Source organism: Pundamilia nyererei, unplaced genomic scaffold (assembly GCF_000239375.1).
Source record: "Pundamilia nyererei isolate P.nyererei 1_Seehausen unplaced genomic scaffold, PunNye1.0 scaffold00094, whole genome shotgun sequence".
Lineage (NCBI taxonomy): Eukaryota > Metazoa > Chordata > Actinopteri > Cichliformes > Cichlidae > Pundamilia > Pundamilia nyererei.
In genome coordinates, this window is record NW_005187495.1 from 2,330,043 (window position 1) to 2,349,210 (window position 19,168).

General features: G+C 41.1%; 2 protein-coding genes and 1 long non-coding RNA gene across 6 annotated transcripts in view; 2 read left to right on the forward strand and 1 right to left on the reverse strand.

Moving 5' to 3' along the window:
* The window catches only part of LOC102200680 (rho GTPase-activating protein 20-like), a 31,665-nt gene extending 21,763 nt beyond the window's left edge, over positions 1–9,902 (forward strand). Inside the window, exons 12-16 of one of the 2 annotated variants that reach the window (XM_005739874.1) lie at positions 2,089–2,201; positions 2,290–2,482; positions 3,231–3,345; positions 4,746–5,650; positions 8,330–9,902. In XM_005739874.1, coding sequence (XP_005739931.1) covers positions 2,089–2,201; positions 2,290–2,482; positions 3,231–3,345; positions 4,746–5,650; positions 8,330–9,112 — 2,109 coding nt within the window. In that variant the 3' untranslated portion in view covers positions 9,113–9,902. The remainder of the gene's footprint in view (positions 1–2,088; positions 2,202–2,289; positions 2,483–3,230; positions 3,346–4,745; positions 5,651–8,329) is intronic. The other variant, XM_005739875.1, reaches the window with a different exon arrangement.
* Positions 9,903–10,931: 1,029 nt separating this feature from the next.
* On the reverse strand, positions 10,932–16,064 carry LOC102201146 (adrenodoxin). Its single transcript, XM_005739876.2, has 4 exons — positions 15,577–16,064; positions 12,487–12,611; positions 12,246–12,375; positions 10,932–11,728 (listed from the first exon to the last, which is right to left on the reverse strand). The coding sequence occupies exons 1-4, from the start codon at positions 15,699–15,701 to the stop codon at positions 11,620–11,622; spliced, it is 489 nt and encodes a 162-aa protein (XP_005739933.1). The 5' UTR covers positions 15,702–16,064; the 3' UTR covers positions 10,932–11,619.
* Positions 16,065–16,207: 143 nt separating this feature from the next.
* On the forward strand, positions 16,208–19,162 carry LOC106456307 (uncharacterized). Of its 3 annotated transcripts, none has more exons than XR_001290460.1 (5): positions 16,208–16,441; positions 17,193–17,213; positions 17,331–17,368; positions 18,452–18,541; positions 19,028–19,162. It is a non-coding gene; the product is annotated as an uncharacterized LOC106456307 (long non-coding RNA). The 3 variants fall into 3 exon arrangements; XR_001290459.1 differs by lacking the exon at positions 17,193–17,213 and having other exon boundaries at positions 16,208–16,283; positions 16,374–16,441; XR_001290458.1 differs by lacking the exon at positions 17,193–17,213.
* The last annotated feature ends 6 nt before the right edge of the window (positions 19,163–19,168 follow it).

The window sequence follows — 19,168 nt, forward strand, 5'->3', positions numbered from 1 at the left end:
GAGGCTGAGACCACAGGACTGTAAAACATGATTGTTGGGCTTCATATCTGTACTGAACAATCATATAAGATTAGCTAGTAAATAACAAATAGTTAATGTTGTTCATGAGACTAAAGTCAGTGTAAATATGATATGGCCAATATTATAGTTATTATATTAATCATTATTAGTTATTGCAGCAGTGAGTTTGAACTCTCAAATCAAATCACTTCTATTGTCACATCACATGTGCAGGTACACTGGTACAGCACATGTGAGTGAAATTCATGTGAGTGAACTCTGTGTCAAATACTGAGCTTCAGTAAAGATTCAAGTTGCAGCTATTCATAAGTCCTAACACCTTAAATCTTCACTCAAAGACACTCAAGTATTTTTGACAGTGTATATATAGATGCATTGTTCCTTCAGTATGTATCAGGGGTGCAAAGCCTCACAGATGATGTGCAGCAGTGGGTCCCTCAGTCTGTCCTCACTCTGGACACCTGCAGTTGTCACACATGGAAATCAAATGTGTGATAAGCTGCAGGATTCAAACACAAGTGTGACTTATAAACACATGTTCATACTTTTATTCCACAATCAGAGAAAGAAACAGAGAGAGAGTGCAGGACAGACAGACAGGTGACAGTCTCAGGTGTACACACTGCTACAAACAGGAGGATTTAGTGTTTGTGTTATTACGAGTGCTAAACAAGAAGAGTTCCCAGATGGTGCAGTGGACACATGTGTGACTCCTGTGATTAAAGCATCTTTCTTTCAGCTTAACGAATGAACCGTCAGCTCGTTCAAACACACGTTAAAGTCCGTTTGGCTCGACACCACCGAACAGAGGCAGCAATATAACATAGCTAACATTAACAGTGCAGTGAATCCTACTTGTGCCGTGATATTCAGGACTGCAAACCGAGCAGCATCACTGACTTTCAGCTTGTTGTGTTTGTGGATATATCACTGACTTTAATTATCCACAAAATCATCACATTCTCTGTAAGATTAAGGTCAGCTATTGTATTATTATATTTTAAAGGCTTTAAAAGCAAGTAAAAGCTGAACGTACAAACATCGCTAATGGCAAATAAGTTTGCCGACATGTGGCCAACAGTAATGTTTTAATGTTCTTCATTATTAAACATTTGCACATAAATAAGTGACATAATATTCAGTACTTACTTTTCACAGTTTACTCTTCGGCCGCTCCACAAAATTATCCACACCGACTGCCGTGCTATGAATTGTGGAATATGTTGGGCCACGAAGTCTACACTGCCACAGCCTTAAAATTCAGGGAAATGAAGGACGCATTTGAGGGCCGCATTTCGAGCAGCCTTTGAACTGGGACAGCCTTCGGCGCGCCACTGTGACGTAATCGGCCTTAAAATGCGGCCTTTAAGGCTGCAGACCCTGAATTGGGATACAGCCATGGAAAAGCTGCAGGACACCAACCCTCGAGGGTTTAGGGTGATACAGGTAGATATGTATCCACAAGATCAGAATAAAATGTCATTATGTTTTTTTGCATCAGGGTGTATTGCAATTTTCTTAAATTGCCCTTTTTTTATAGATTTTTTTTAAAGGGTTTTGAAACTGTTTGCTGTGAGTTTGTTGTGTGGTAAGCTCCTTCTAAGTATATTCAGAGTGCATGGTTTTGGCCCTTGGAGATCCAAGTTTGACACTTCAGATCACTCCTCTTTTTGATCTAAAATGACCCAATTATTCGGTTGAGAAACAGGTTGTCGTGGATTGGATGTATGATCTGTATGAACTCTTCAGAACTGTAATCAGAATGTGTGATTATGTAATGTTATAAAGGCTTGAGCTCGTTAGTGCCAAATAACAACAGTCAACTTAAGAGGCTTTATGTTATAAAGACCCCACAATAATAAAGAGAAAACCCCAACAATCACAGGACCCATATGAGCAAGCACTTGGCGACAGTGGGAAGGAAGATCTCCATCTTAACAGGAAGAAACTCCGGCACAACCAGGCTCAGGGAGGAGCAAAAGGGTTTCTTATGTGGAACAAAAAATTGTTCCTTTCACGATTGATATGTTCTTTCTTCTTTTACTGTTGGTGCATGCTTGTCTTTAGGATTTCCTGCGCAGCATCCCGGGCAGCTTGTTGAGCTGTGAGCTCCATGAAGACTGGATGGAGGTGCTGGAAGAAGAGGAGGAGGAGGAGGAGCAGGTGCAAGATGTACAGAGGTAACATACAACACGCTCTGTACTGCTTGAACATTAATCACAGGAGCTAAAACACATTTTACACAATCACTGTTTTGTCTCCCTGAAGGATGATTTGCCGGCTGCCCAAAGAGAACGCACTCCTGCTACGCTACCTGCTGGCTGTTCTTCACGGTATCCAAGGCAATGCCCAGGAGAACCAAATGACTACTTTTAATCTGTCAGTGTGCATTGCTCCCAGCATGCTCTGGCCGCCTGGAGTGCCGTGTAGCCCTGAGGTGGAGGGAGAAGGAACCAAGAAGGTGAGTGTGGAAGATCAACAGCATCACATCAGAATTTTTGTTAGCAAAGTTTTGCTAAATGAATGCAATTGTGCCATACTGAGTCTCTCCTCAAGGCCCTGTTCAAAAAATTTTCTCTAAGGTGAAATATCAATTTAACAGCTTTGCAAATTGACCCAAACCTCAGACAGAGTTTATCACTCCTATGATGACTTTGACTCGTAGGATCAGTGCAACATAATTAAATACATCAGTCTGGGCAGCTTCACAGTTCACTCACAAGGAAAACATTATTTTTACCTGCAGACAACAAAAACAGTGACAAAGAGCAGAGAAGTTGCCACTTCAGATCTGCTGGTCTGGGGGAAAATATCTTCCTAATGGAGACTAGGATAAATGAACCCACGTTCAAGTCTTTACTATGTTAGTTACAGAACGTATTAAGTTGATTAAACAGTCAACTGAAAGTTGTTTTTGTGTTAGTCAGAGCAGCATAACACTAAACACCTTCAAGGTTTTCTTACTGGAATATCTGCTTCATAGAGGCTGAAAGCTCTCATTTCCAACCAGTTTGACTTCTTGTTTTTGGGACGGGAACGGAGCAAAGTCTGAGAAATGTTCCACATAGTATGAAGTTTTGTAACATCAAGTAGCTGCTCAGATAATTGGCTTACTGTAAATGCTTAAAGTGCTTTTACGCAGCCTTGAAGACTGGCATTCCGACCTATGTTACTACACTGGCTTAGTATCCACTTTTCTCTGCCTGTAGGTTTGTGAGTTGGTGAAGTTCATGATTGAACACTGTCAGGAGATTCTCAGAGAGGATCCCTCCTCCCTGTTCGGAGGGCCTCCACAGAGACTCAACAGTGAGGAGATGGGAACAGGTACCCAAACAAATGAGACAAATGTTTGCTCAAGGCTAAACTCTCACAAGTTGGAGAGCCTTTAATGAACTTTCTGTTATCTTTATGTCTAATTCATCACCCTGAATAATTGTGTTGCCACTGAATGCTTGAATGCTTGTTTAAAATGTCTACAGTCTTAATTGGTAAGAGTGCTGTTATTTGACGGATGAAGTGTGTCTAATGGCATTTGAATTGATACATTTATGCATTGTATACTCATACAAGTTCTTCATGACATAGACATGGTATAAATATTTAAAGAAGGAGTGCCGAGCCCATTTGAGGGAGTGTAAACCAGGTTATTTTGATGTAGCTACAATTTACAGATGTCCACTAAATGAATCAGCTACAGACAATCATCAAGTTACTGCTAAGAGGGATGTGCTATGTTCAAAAGATTATAACCAATTGGGGCCACAAGATGACAGTATTTCAAAGGATAGATGCAAACATCCTGAGCACCGAGCAGAGTTCTGTTTGAGAAGAAAGGAGATAAACTGCTTTCACTTAGTACTTTTTAATTGAGGTCTATCTTTAGATTTCACTGGACAAGCACTAATTGCCTTGCTTGCCCAAAATAAATGCTACTTGATCAGGTAGACCAATATATTTATTCAAAGAAGAGTTACTTCATTACAAATGAGTCTGCTAATATAAACCTGAAATCCGTGTTTAAGAGCACACCTGTCAGCACACAGTGCTCTTGTGTTGGTTTTACTGCATGCCATGTGAGTCTACAGGTATTTATTAAAGTCAAAGAAAAGAAACAGACCCTAAAACCCTAAACAATGTATTGTAGCATTATCTAGCACTTTTAATCCGAATTCCATTAACAGCTGTATTTTAAAAGCTGTTTCGGTGTGTAATGTTATTTATTTTATGATCAAATACTAAAGATTTTTGTACAAAGTACATGGAAGTGCTTTGTGATGTTGCTAACCGTTGTGTGCACAGTGTTGAATAACAACATGAAGATGCTTTTGTGAGAGACTCACAAAGGTTTTAAGTTAGGCTAGTAACGTTGTATCTTTGTGTCTTATATTCAGCAAATATTACTCTCCTCCCTCTGTAGCTCTCACGAACTTTTGTTCTGTTTCGAGAAGTATATTCCAGTTTCACTGAGGAGTGCAAGTACAGATTTGGTAAATTAAGGTGAATTAAGATAAAGGTGAACAAATGTCTTCACAGACAGTCAAGAACAAAGGACTTTGTGGTTTCTATAAAGGTCTCAGAAAACAAAAACATCACTGCATAGAGTATTTAACAATATTGTTTATGCTTCTTGTTTTCCACCCACCTACATACATCTCTTATAGTGTGTCCTCCTTCTCTTTTCTTCTTCTTATCCAATTATCCATAATTTTCCTGGGGATTATCAGAATCCTGGATTTACCCTCTGACCGATTCATCCTATGACAGTCTCGAGAATGAGTTAGACAACAGCAGTGGTGGCTCACCAGGCCTTTGCAACAGAAGGTGCCTCCAGCCTAAACCCCTACAAGGCAGCTTGGACTCCATCCTCACATTCAGTGATTACGACCAGGATACTGCACCAGAACCAGGTCTCAATCAACTGGGAAGACACAGAAGACAGGAACTAGACCTCTCCAGCCCCAGGCAGGATGCACCAACTGTGGACGCCTCTTCCACCCTGGAGTCGCTGTCCCTAGAGGGTCGGAACATGCAGCGGCGGCGTTCAGAACCAGCTATAGCATATGTGGCCAAGTTTCGGCCATGCGCATCAGCCAGCACAGATGGTGTCACTGGTGAGGATGAAGACGGTGAGGAAGAGCTTTCCAAGGAGCCTAGCAACCACACAGTCACCAGAATGCACTCCAGAGTTCAAAATAGGAGGTATGGAGGTGAGTCTGGGTTGGAAGCCAGCTCCTCCAGCCTCTCATCCACCCCCACCTCCCCTGCACCAACCCGCTCCTCCCCTGATTCTCTAGACTCCCTAAGTGGTGACCAGACCTGGGCAACCAGAAGGGGCCTTTACCCAAAAAAGACGTATCTGCCATCCAACTCCTCCTCTGGATCTCTTTCCACCTCTGTCCCTTCTACACCCCTCACCATCAGCTCTGTACTGGCCTCCACTGAACATGCAGAGCAGGAGATTTGCCCCAAAAATTCCCCACCCAAAGAACCCGTCAGCTGGGGGACATTAATGGGCTGTAGGGGTCTCCACCCAAATTCATGGCTGAAGAAAGACCGGAGACTTTCACTCACCCAACAAGACAACTTGGAGAAGCAAGAAGAGGACAAGACTGCAGTAAGTGAAGCAGTGGTATGTGATGTTTTTATGTAAAACCGCAGTTTGGGTGTAAAATCATTCAAATCCACATTTTCATCCCATATCATATTCAAAACAAAACATTTAAATGCAGTCCCATTTAAATGTTGTGTTCAATCATATGCCTTTGTTTTGAATTGCTTTTGGTCAGTGACATTTGACCTCTTCCAGTGGATTACAGTTCCTTATCCTCTTCCAGTAGTTGACCAGGGAACCTTTGTGTTCAAGTCACACACCCTTCCTTTCCTACCAGAATTTCAAAATGAATTTATGCAATCAAAAAATGTGAAGAATCAACCCGTGTGATTTAATGTCCTAAAAATCTTTCTGGACATTAAACATAGTTTAACATAAGTGGGGGGTTTTTTAAACATAGTTTGTTAAAGAGGTAGTGAATGAAGTTCCGGCTGTACTTTGTACCTTTAAATGTATCCAGGCAAATCATTAAGATCTCGCTCTCTCATTTGAAATGTGGCCTCTAATTAGGAATGTTTCTTGAGGGAAAAAGATCTAAAAACATCTACGCCCACTGTTTAACTGCTACCCCAGAAGGTATTGTGTAATGCACTGCAACAACACACCACCAGAGGGCAGTATCAACCAGATGCTGTTAGTGAGCTGTGAAACATGGCAATAGCAAGTATTTTGACTTTAGTTCTGCTGTGTGGACTGCTTGCCTGTAAAAAGTTGTGATTAAGGAAGGTAACACTTTAAAAAAACGGATCCTCATTTCAAGTTTCATGTCTTTATCCTGTTTTCCTTCTCTTACCCCAACCGGTCACAGTGGATGGCCCCGCCCTTCCCTGAGCCTGGTTCTGCCGGAGGTTTCTTCCTGTTAAAAGGGAGTTTTTCCTTCCCACTGTCGCCAAAGTGCTTGCTCATAGGGGGTCATATGATTGTTGGGTTTTCTCTGTTGCATTATTATAGGGTCTACCTTACAATACAAAGCACCTTGAACCAACTGTTGTTGTGATTTGGTGCTGTATAAAAAAAATTTAATTGAATGGAATTGAAGTTTCGATCCAGAGAACCAAAGCCAAGTATATGCTTACCATTAGCAGCACTAGCACTAGCAGTTTAGTTATTTGTTCTGACAACCCTACAGTAGGAGTGTCAAACAATTAGGCACTTTTCCATTGTGGAGGACAAAAGGTTTAAACTTGTCCAGGCCTTAAACCTCACGTGTGTTCTCCCTAATAAATGCATAAAAATAAGGCTTTTATGAAAACACTGAATACAAAATTGCTTTCTTGAAAATGTAGAGTTCTGTACTGAATGTTATATAAAATAAACTATATGCAAAGTGTCTTTGAATGGCAGAGATGCAGAAATGTCTGCATGTAGCACAGAGCCATGGCACATCACAAGCAAGCACAAGCAGAAATCTTGGACTTATAATTTATGAACATTCATACTACACAAAGTCATTAAGCAATAAACAATTAAATGACAGAAAAGTTTCTGTTTTTCACCTTCTACTATAGAAACGTCTGGGTTTTTTTAAGAACAAAAGTAAAAAAAAAAAAAAAAAAAAAAAAACTGGACAGTCTGGGCGATCAGCTAAGAGAACCTTTTCTGTAATTTTACACATTTAATTCTTACAATTTAAGTCCAAATAGTTATGCTGACAGCAGCTTTCTCTTTATGATGCAGAAAAACAGTTAAATATGTGACTTCTTTACACTGACAGAAAGCAGCGTTTCAGTTGTCCGGCCCACTTAAGATCAAAGCGGGCTGTATGTGGCCCACCATGTAAACATCTCACACCACTGACCTACAGGCAACCATTCACTTTGTCCAAAACCTTTTTGGGGGAGCTGTTTTGTGTGACAGGTGGCAGCTTAATACAAAAATGAAGTGCTGTGTTACACTGGTGACATGAATGAGACAAACGAGTGTTTCTGGTGCCAGATAGCTGGAACATTTATTTGGATAACACCTCACCTAGCCTAGACTTTATCCTCTGATGAACTTTATCTGAACACCACTGACACCCCTGATGTGTGGACCACTTTTGAATTGTGGTTAAAGGCTATAAAACTCCACACAGCTTGATGTTCCTGTGACTAAAGACCCTTCAAACCTGAGACCGCTGGAGCGGTTTGCTTATGATGATTGGGCCAAAATACCTGTGGAGAGGTGCAGAAGCCTCATTGAGAAATCACTTGACTGAAGTTATTTTTATTTTTATGAAGCCTTTTTTTTTTTTTTAAACTAATTCATTAGTTAATTTTCAGTAAACCAATATGAATTATTACTCTGGATGAATGGATACTGCTTGTGTCCTTTTCAAGTTATTGCAGTGACTGTTGTGGGTTTTTCTTTCTATAATGGAAAGTTACCAACAGTTTTGTCCACGTTTGCCATAATTCAGTTCAATTTTATTTATATCCCTGTTGTATTGCATTATTACGAGTATTGATAATATTAGAAACTTTTTTGGACTGTTTGACCTAAAGCTGACCAAGTAACAGATGGAAGCAATATTCCCTAAGAAACTTGCCTGAGCCAGCTCCCCTTACTGTATAAAGACTGTAAGATGGAGTTAGAAGAGCCTGAATGATGAATAGATGAACCTTAGAGGTTAGATTCTCTGGACTACATTAGCTCTCAAAGCTCAAGAACTAAAACTTCCGACAGTTGTTTATGTGATCTACCTTTGTCTCCACCCAGGGAGGGCCTTCTGATAAGTCGCTCACACCTGGGAAACCAGAAAAAGGAAAAGCAGGTGAGAAAGGAGCTGCAAACCTGATCTCAGGCAGCCAAACCAAACCCAGAACATCCTGTAGACCTTCCAAAGATGCAGGTGGAGCAGGAGGGAGCCACGTGAAGGGAAAAGCAGGGCTCCTCAAGCAGGACTCCTCCAGTCCCCCTTCACACTATCACTCTACAGGAAACCTCCAGTTCCCTAAATCTGCCTGGTTCCATTCCCCAGAGGCCCCAATAACTTTAAGACAGAAAAATCCCAGGAGTGATACCAGCGCCCAGAAGTGTGCTGTGCAAAGTGATGTGACTGAACAGAAGCAGCCATTGCCGTCTGTGTTTTACAAGCACGGGGGGCCATCACTGTCCCTATTCAAGCGACCCAAGTCTCAATCCACAGAGCAGGACCACAACGCCCGGCTATATCAGCGCCGCGGCTCCGAACCGGGACGTCAAGTTGTGGACCGAGCCGCCACCTTCACCCGGGCAAGGTTGCCCAGTGACCCGGGGTTGAAAGTGTCCGGGGTGGATTCACAAGGAGGCACATCAGAGGCCCGTTACTGCCTCTCCCCCTGTGCCACCAAAGCAGTGCGGGACTACTTCTCCTCTCACCCCCAAAGCAATCCCCAGAGCAGCCACCAGGTGGCGCTTGCCCTGGTGGAGAGCCACAGGGAGTGGGTGAAGAGATGCAGCGATCCCACAGCAGAGCCAGACTTTGACCAGCTCCTGTTTGCTGAGGAATCCTACGTTTGATGAGTTGGTGAAAACAAACTGAAGTACAGCATCGCTCCAACAAGTGGAACAAACAGAGCATTTCAGTTTCAGCACAGTGGTCGTATCATAACCTTAAAATGAACTCCATCATCACACACACTAAGGCTTTGGTGTCACTGGGAGCATTTTGCTATCTGGAACACCACATGAAATGTAATCTGTTGGCTAAGGTGGACATGGAGCAAAAAGTAAAAGTGTGTTTGAGTTTTTGCTTAGTGCTTAATGCCAATAAAGTAAAGTGAATCTCCCCCTAACCCTTTTCTTAAATGTTCTAAAGGCTGTGTTTACACATGCAAAAAAGTGTTCTAATGTATAACCAATAAGATCAAATAATATTCATTCTGATCAAAGCAGAAAAATTTGTCTTGATTTTTTTTTATTTTTTCCAATGTACATCAGGCCAAAGTTAAAACCTGCCAATCTAAAACACACCTGGCATTGCCTTCTTCATAATGAACAAAGACTCACTCAGAGAAATGCCTTCTGGTTAACTGCAGCTCAGAAAAACTGTGTTGTTTTGGTTCAAGTCCCACCCAAGCAGCCTAAACTGATTATGGGCAACATGCAGTATTTGGTATCACATGTTACTTCAACCACAGTTTTGCAGAAAGCAGGTGGTACAGTCATGATTTATTGAAATTAATAGTCATATTATAAATAGTGTAAATGCAGCCTGGGTACACACTGTGACTTTGCCTCTACGTTTTAATAGTCTGGTTCTGAACTACAGCTCAGTCTGTGTGTTGATCGGTAGTTTGGCTTCAGCTCAGTTGTTGCTCAGTTGTTTACAATACTCAGAAGTATCGTAAATGTGTAGGTAGACTAGTTTGTGACATGTTGGAAAGGTATAAAAGCATGACATCATTCAGTATATTTAAACAAACCGTACGTGTATATCCTGTATATGTGAAGAATGCTCCCCAGAAATCAAGCATTGCTCGGGATCATGTCGACTGTTAGCAGCTTAACTATTTTCCAGCGTTAATGCTTTTTAGTGAACAGATTTAGTGTTTGGATAAATATTGGAGACGTTTCTGATTACAGTCAGCTGAGCAGTTCATTTCAAATGCTTCTTGGCATTAACACTCACATCAGCCTGCTGTGATACTGACGACTGCAGCAGCAACATTTAGAGCTTCTTTTGTTTTTGTTGCCAACAATGCTGTTCACATAAGCCTGTACTGATTGAAATTAATCATATGTTTTATGAGCTTTACATCTTATGCAGCTTAAAACACCGAAACAGGCCACAGGACTGTTGCTTCCTAATATTGTCTACTGCCTCCTTGTTATATATGTACATGTATTTATACGCTGTCACTATACTTTTGCATATGCAAATAAAATGAGCTGAAATTAATTGTGTGCTTACTGCTTTAATTTGGGGAGATTTCATGGGAATGGATCCCTTTGTCCTTTTTTCTTTGTACAAACAGCACATTTAACGTGACATTAAAGAACCAACAGTTCAGCACGCTGTTAGAAAGAGGAAGTTTTATTATTTTTCTTTCATTGTTTAACGCAGATGGTTGTGTGTACACAAACAAGATGAAATTGTTAAGGTTACATGAAGAATCTGATCAAAAATAACAAACATTTTTCAGGGGACAGCAGAAGAAATCTGTAAGGTGTTGAACTTCTTGTTGTTCAATACGTGAACATTTCAGTGAGGCGTACCACCTTTTCCTTCAGCCTTGTTGAGTCGACATTTATGGAAGTCCAAAAATACCAAAATCAAAAAGTTCCGAAAAAAAAACAAAAACAGAATTCCAGTAAATGCAACAAAACTATTAAAGTGTTTAGAAAAACTGACAAAATTGGCATAATTTTCTTTCTTTTTTTTAAATACCTGACACTTTGAACTGAAATCAGTCAAAGTGTGATATGGGAGGTTTATGATTCTACATGCTTTTACATACCAAGTCACATTTCTTTTGGCAGTTTGAGTCCCCCGCCAACATGACTAACTGTTCATGTGAGGAAGTGTGTACATTTCCAGAAGGTCCAGCTCTGTGCTGAGATATAAACGTGAGCTCATATTGTAAATTTAGTCACAATTAGGAAGTTGGGCAGGAAGAAAAGGTACAACAAGTAAGTAACGTTTTTATTTTTTTCCCCCCAGGCAGTGATTCAAATAAACAGAACAGACAGCAGTTTATATCTCATAAATATTTTGATTCCACACTAAGGGCTGCAGGTTTCTCCTGTAAGCCGAGCATTACAGCCTTGTTAGTCTAAAAAAAATCTTGCGTACTGCAGGTTTACATTCTATAAAAAAATTAATTTGAAAGTCAAAGTTGCATACTTGAGCTTCCTGGTTTTTGAGAGCTCAGTTTAGTAGGCTATGACTTTATTATTAAAAGAAAGTGGGAAAGAGTTCTATGGCAGCCCACAGCAGTACTGACAGATTCCACCTACCATCGTCTCTGTGCGCATGTGTTGTACCCTCACTTTCTACACTCATGTTCTCAGCCACATGTTTCCTGTTAAGATGATCCATCTTTGGTCTGTCGGATGTCGGCTACACTCTCTGGAACCCTGGCTACCATTCCCTCCAGAGACTTCGTCAAGCAGATCTGGCAACCCAGACGAGATCTGCAAAGGGGAGGGGAGATGAGAAGCATGTTAAATTCAAGTCTGATGAAGGATGCTTCTCATTTTTAGACAGCCATGAATGTGCCATTTGCTTTGAAACTGAAAGCTGCTTTAACAACAGTGTCCAACATTGTTTGCAAATAAAGCTGATATCCCAAGTGAAAGAAAGCTCTCATGTTTAGTCCTTTGTCTCTCAATGATTAACTGATCAGCCCTGACAAATCTTATTATGCCACCAGAACTGATTCTTCTGCATCAGCCAGGCTGTAGGACTACTGTGATAAAAGCTTCAGCCTCTAATCATTTATCCAATCACTTGCCTTCAATTAACACAAAAAGACAAAGAATGAATCACACAAAAGCTGACATAGCCAAGATCCACGTTCTCCAAACACTATTTAAAACATGGCCTTGCAGTTATATAAGCAGAGTGTCGATAAACTATCACATCAATTAAAATCAGTGTAATGACAGTTTAGCACAGTGGCCTTGTGAGTGTTCACGTGTGCTTCCTTACGTGTCAGTCAGGCCGTAGGCTAAGTCTAGCATGTCCATTTCCTCGTCTGTGATGGGCCCCAGCTTCTTATACATCTCCTCATCAAAGATCAGATGGCATGTGGAGCACGCCAGTGTTCCCTCGCACGCTCCTACAACACACACACACCTTTAGAACTCCACACAATGGATGAGAAGTAGCTCACGCACATACATGCAGCTCTCTGATAAGTCCAGGCCTGTGAAACTCGCTCTGTGCGTACCAAAACCATCAAAGTCGAGGTCTTCGTTGATGACAACGTCTAGCAGAGAATCTCCAGGCAATCCCTTCACTGTGATCTTCTCCCCGTCTCGGTTGATGAAGTTGATCGTCACCTTGTTGTCTGATCTGAGACAAAAAAAACATGACCTTAGTTTGATTGACGGGAACACTGGAACCCAACTGTTGGACTGATAAACTTACAGGTTTTACGTATGACATAATTACTAAGTTTGGACCCTTATGTTATCCAGTTTTCCCTACATAGCACTGCACAGTCCAACTGCCAGAGGTCACTGCCCTCTGGTGGCCACTACTGATAGTTACATTCAAGTCAAAAGATGCCTCAGTGCCCTAAAGAGAACATCTACTGTTCCTTATTTTCTGTCATATACTGTTACTGTGGTGGAGACTCATTATGACCAACAGCTACAGATAATGAGATCCCTAAAATTTCATCTCATGTACACTGCATCATACAAGCTCCGCCCACCTGCATCCTAAAGAATAAGAGTAAAGAAACACACACAAAGAGATCATGAACTTGTTTAACCATCCATCCTTCTCTGGTTATCATTTTCAGGGTTGCAGGGGCTATCCCATGATATCCAATATTTAACTACATTTACAGCATAAGGCCACAATGAAGGAACAGCAGGGACCTAAAAATAACGCGTACAAATGAATTTTCCTGTCTATCACTCTAAGAGAAAACTACAGCACAAACTTTGCCAAGTTGCAAGTTTTAGTCTAAAAACTGATACCGGATGCCAACACTGAGGTCAACCTATTATGCTAATTTCTAAACTTATAATTTCATTATTCGATAATGAGTAAATAATCATTTACATTATACTGGTCCATAGTGAAGCTCATTAAGTCATCCTGAAATAAGCTTGTCTAGCTCTCTTTAACCACCTTTCTTCTGCATGGTGGGGGGTATATGTGTGCTGTGCACTGAAGACTTGTGTGCATGAAATCAGCACTTTTATTCTCTGCTATTTACAATCAATTCCATTTTATTTATATATCACCAAAACACAGCAACAGTCTCCTCAAGGTTATATAGTAAAGACCCTAAAATAATACAGAAAACCCCAACAATCAGACGACCCCCTATGAGCAAGCAGTTGGTGACAGTAGGAAGTAGGAGGCTGAGGGAGGGCGGCCATCTGCTGCAACCAATCTAATTACAGTTCTGTGTAAAAGTCTAAAGCTACCCTCCATGTTTATTTTATTTTGCTTCCAAGGAGCCAGACTTGTCATTTTCACAGCAGTTCTTCAGATTTTCTGAAGGTCTTTCAAAGTTTGCTTTGGCTGCTCTCTCACTCATTTTCAGTCCAGACCTTGTAACTGACACAGGACCTGATAGATGGACCTTCATCCATCTACTGTCCAATGAAGCCTCATCACAAAAGCTCTCAGTGTAAATGTGGCTGTCACAAAGAAGCCGTTCTTAAGGAAGAGACAGGGAGAAAAGACTGGGGTACTTCAAGTTACACAAGAACCTGAGTGAAAAATCAATAAATCAGTACACCCATTTCTCATATTCCTACAATTTTTTTAAATGACAGATAGCTTAATGCTTTTATTTTGTTGCAATTAAATTCCCAACATCATACCAATTTCTCCCTTCATGCTTCTCTTCGGGAGGTGAAGTGTGGGTTAATTTAGGTTAAGATCTGGTTAAAGTCCTCTCTTAATAAAGGACTTCTCCAGATTAGCTCTCTGTAAACTGGCAAACAATAACTTTTTGTAGACTTCTGCTCGTTCTGCAAATTCCATTCAGGCTTTCAGATTTTTACAGCTGATGAGTGCAAATTGCAGTATGACCTCTCGCTGTTCTCCAAGCCTTATTGTTGCCATCCTTGGACAAGCCAATCCATGTAATACATGTAGCTCAGTGCAAGAGGTTTCATTCCTTTTCAGGATGTTCTGTACTGACAGTGGCTGTGCCCAGTGTGTCTGAAAATCCTGTGATGGCCTTTCCTGCTTTTAAATGGCCCTGCTGTTTTGACACTTTTGAGGATGGATGGATGGATATGGCACAAATATATAAAATGCAATCGATCGCTTTACTTTCTAAAATTTCCCATTTATAAGTCCTTTATGGTCTGAGATTTCAAGGAAAGTGCATGTCAGGTTACGATGTAGTTTCAGAGGGGTTTGGGGTAATGACGTACCTACGACATAGATTTAACGCACAAGCCCCCTATAATCCGCTTTAAAAACAAAACCTTGTTCATGCTCTTTCCTGAAAGGGCCCTGCACTGCACGACCTCTCAGGACAAACACACTCGCACTTGGCATCAATCACGTTAAACTGGTTAGTTAAGGGAGGGCGACGTGAGGACACAAGGACAGTGTCAGTCAGTTTAAGGCAAGCCTGGAGAAAAAACAAAACAAACCTTCAACCTAAGCACAAGGTCAACAGTCATGGTGCGCTCCAACAGGGTGGCTGGCACTGGGAAGCCCAGCTGTGGTCAGAGCCTTGTACCTGAGTGGGAAGATGGCTCACTTTCACCTTGGGGACACGTGAGGCTTCAGCCTGCTCCTAAGAACATCAGCTGCACATGTGTGGTGTTCTTAATCACTTTGACTTCAAGCACCACTTTTTCTAGGAACTAAATTAAGACTCATCTTGCCTCATCAACCCAATTACACACTCACATATATTTTACTACACATGTCGCCCCTCAGTGTTTCAACACATATTGGAATATTGGCACATTTAAGTTGCAAATTAGTTCTCCTGAGACCTAAAAGCACGTAGACTTTCCTGTCCTTTGCTTTCTCCCCGCTTGTCCATTTAAACTGACTTAAAGTAAATGGCCCACCGCTAGGTTGGAATTTAAGTGTTTCTGCTTTGTCGTTTTGAAAAACAACATGAGCCTAGTTTCAAATGTTTTGAAACAGCACGACACAAAACACCCTGCTCTGTGAAAGGGACATTCTTTTCTACATGCCAGGAATGCGCTGGAAAGAAGAGCCCCAATAAATTGCACATTTTTTGACTGGAGTTTGGCGTGCGGCTCAATCCATCACCAGGTTAGGCAGTCCTGTTAATAGTAGGTGTTTTAGTAAAATAACCTACCTGAGAGGCTGAGTGCCGATAGAAAAACTCCTTTGTTTCGTAGGCCAGGTTACTGCCGACGCCTTCCTCGAATATTCACGTAGACTATTCTGAACCAGCCGTCTTAACGTTGTTACCAAAGCCATTTGAAGCACAAAAATGAAGCTGGAAAACTAGCGGAGAGGATTTACAGACACCTGTCGAGCGCGTAACTTCTCAGCAGAGACCTAAAGAAGTTTGACTGAACCGATCGAGCAGGCTAGTGGGGCTAGCTTGTTTTAGCTGCAAAAAGTCACTCTGTCACTGTCATTGCATAACGTGAAACATATGGCAACTGCTTGTTGTCTAAGACCCCAAATCAATCACCTGACAACGCAGTGGAGCACCAATGATACTCCACAACAAAACACAAAGTTGACAGATAACTATCAACACCGCCCAGGGTTATGCAGTCAAATCGCAAACATGACTCCCTGTGTGTAGTTCCTGACAAACAAAGATCAATCAGGCGCAGTACAACTTCCTGCCATGTCTTCAAAATAAGAGTTTTAGCTACTAACATATTGTGTCCATCTATGGATAATAATTTGATACCCACAGTTTAAAATAAAATAAGACCGTTATCCTAGTGGGAGTTAATAAAAAACAAACGTCTCGGCTTCCCTTCATGATTAGAAATGTATTATTTTGCTTTTAGTTTGAAAGTCATTGACGCTAACTTGATTCCGGTAAGAACAAACGTCCCCGTGCCCGCTTACGTGAGTGTGTAAACTAGCCAATCAAACTGTACTAACGCTCGTTTTAAATTACCGCGTCAGCCGGTAGTGCGGAGTTAGCACGTCTCCGAGTGGAAGGCTGCTTACGGAGTCACCGCCCCGCCGTGTGTGTGAGTATAGACATCTAGAAAGTTCAGTGTGTTTCCTAATAAAGGTCAAATCCTTCACGCGTTACTCTGACCAGCAAAGAAGCGCAGTGATGTCAAAAATGACCTTGAACTTTTGAACTGTTTTTTAAATCATCTTTTAAGCACCACGAGTTCACGAGAGATATTAAATCTGAGGCATTTCAGAAGAATCAAGTTAGAAGTTACTCGCTTTTTAATCATTGCTAATAAAAAGTGAATATTAACCACCATCTACACCCCATGTCCTGATGGCTACAGGGTTACAAAGTTGAACAAGCGCTCTACACCAACATCAAAGGTCTGTGAAATACCTCAGTCACCCCCAAAACAACCTTTAGTGGCCTCCAGCGTCACGTTTACCATCTGTTGTAACGTCTCTCTCTGTCCACATTCACAAATATTGATTGAGCTCCCTTGATTAAACCAAGTGCTATTCACCCTTCACATGCTTGCATGCCCTAGAAAACAGAATGCATACAGTATCATAGGATGTCAAGGAAAACTAGGTGTTTGATAACTTTGGGTCAGAGGCCAGTGGCTGACAGTGACAGCCAACATTTAGTGCTGAGTTCAAATCTTTATCAGTTTAGAGTGAAGGCAAAGGTCATCAAATATCAGTCAATAAAGAGCTACAGGAGATTTAGATTAGATTAATCAGTAATCTCTTTAAAAAGGTTTATGACCAAGAAAGACACATATTAATAGGTGGCCTTTTCTTTCTGAACTGCTGCAGCATTCCTCATTACAGCCTCAGGTAAGCAGGATACAAACGAGGTTAAAAACAACTCCGTTAAGGAGAGCCTGGATACATTTGTAGGTTGTATAGGCTTATGAAGAAGAAGTAAAACATTTTTTTCCAATTTCCTTACAGGATGTTCAAGTTAGTGCTACTGCTCCTGGCACTGTCAGGTAAGATCTCACTGCCTTCACCTTTCACTGGTGCAGTAAAACTTGCCTATTTATTTGTGGCTAGATATTTGTTTCATATCATTACTGCTCACCTAATTTTCAGATGATGTGTTTCTGAGGCAAATGTTGTTGCCAAGTCGCAACAACAGTTGCCTCAGGTGCTTTATATTATAATGTTAAGACCCCGCAATAATAGAGAGAAACCCCAATAATTAAACAACCCCCTTTGAGTAAGCACTTCGTTATGGTGGGAAGGAAAAGCTCCCTTTTAACAGGGAGAAACCCCCTGCAGAACGAGGCTCATGTGGCGGCAGCAATTTTACGCAACCGCTTGGGGGTAACGGGAGAAAGACAGGACAAAAGAAGCACTGTGGAAGAGAGGCCGAGATTAATAATGACTAATGTTTAAATGCAGAACGCTTTCTTAAGCCTAATCTTCAACATAAAGAAGGTTACAGTCTCCCGAATCCTTGGAGCTAGCTCCACGGAAGAGGGGCCTATTTCTCTACATATCAGTTTATGATGAGTTCATGAAATAAGTGCAAAATACAGAACAGATTTTATCTTAGAATCATGCAATTCCGACACAGCAGATCTAGATATAAAAACATTTTGATATCCAAACTTCCATCCCTATATTTCAATTATCTTTAAAAACTAATACAATTATGTGAAACATCAGTAGGGTTCAGTCAATATATTAACTTTCCTGGCTGGTCAGTGTCAAATGTTTTATTTATTTTGAGGTGTCCTTGACATAATTAATGTTGGCTCTGTTGTTTCTTGCCTTGGCAGCAAAACAACTGACAGTAAACATTCTGTAGTTCCCTAATGGAAGTACAGAACGTAGACTTTGACCGTTATCATTGATTTATCACACTGTTAAAGAAAGGTCGTGGCCTATATATCAGCATTGCACAATAGTTAATAATTGACCTAAAAGGCCACACATTTATGTATCCATCAACTGGCAAGCTTAGTGCTATAATGTTAATCAAGTCGAACACCAGTGTCGAAGGCAGGGTGTGCAAATGCAGCTTCATGTATATTATAGTTATATAGTGTAACTGTAATCCTTTGCAGGCCTCCAAGCTGTCCCAATCAAAACCCCTAGAGGTTTGAAGAAGTCATCAAGTGATGTCCATCAATTCCTTCCTGATGGCTTTAGACAAGGTACAGAGCCTACTTTTACCTCCTACCTACATGATCCTACTGACACAGGCCAATTTGGCCAAGACTGAAATATCTCAACAACTTTTGGTTGGATTCAAATTACATTTTTCACATTTATTCACGTTCCCCAGTGAATGAATCCAAATGGTTAATGGTTAATGGTCATCCTCTATTAGGGCAGCCAGTAGCTGACATCTCAAGAACTAACATATTATCCTCTCAAATTTGGTAGAGCTAGCCCCCTCAGGATGATTTTTTTTATTGTAATGACTCTTTGCCTTTCTATTCAGTCCCAGGACATTGTTGAGGTTTAACTAAAAATAAATTGTTAGGTATTTTTTCATCATGAACAAAGAAATGAACATGATAACCTGTTTAACATGATTTTGATCACATTTAGCTTAGCGAATGTACCCTCTAAGTCACCTCTAGAGTATCGTTATGATTTTAGAAGCTTGTTTACTTCCAATGTCTTTTGTCTTTCAGCCGATGCTGATGTTCCGGTCCAAAGGAGTGGTGGTAGTTGGGTCCGTGTGGAAAATCCTTCTCATCTCCCAGATGGTTTCAGGCAGGGAACCGAACCCTCTATGAAAGTCAGAGATGGCTTCAGGCAGGGAACCGAACCCT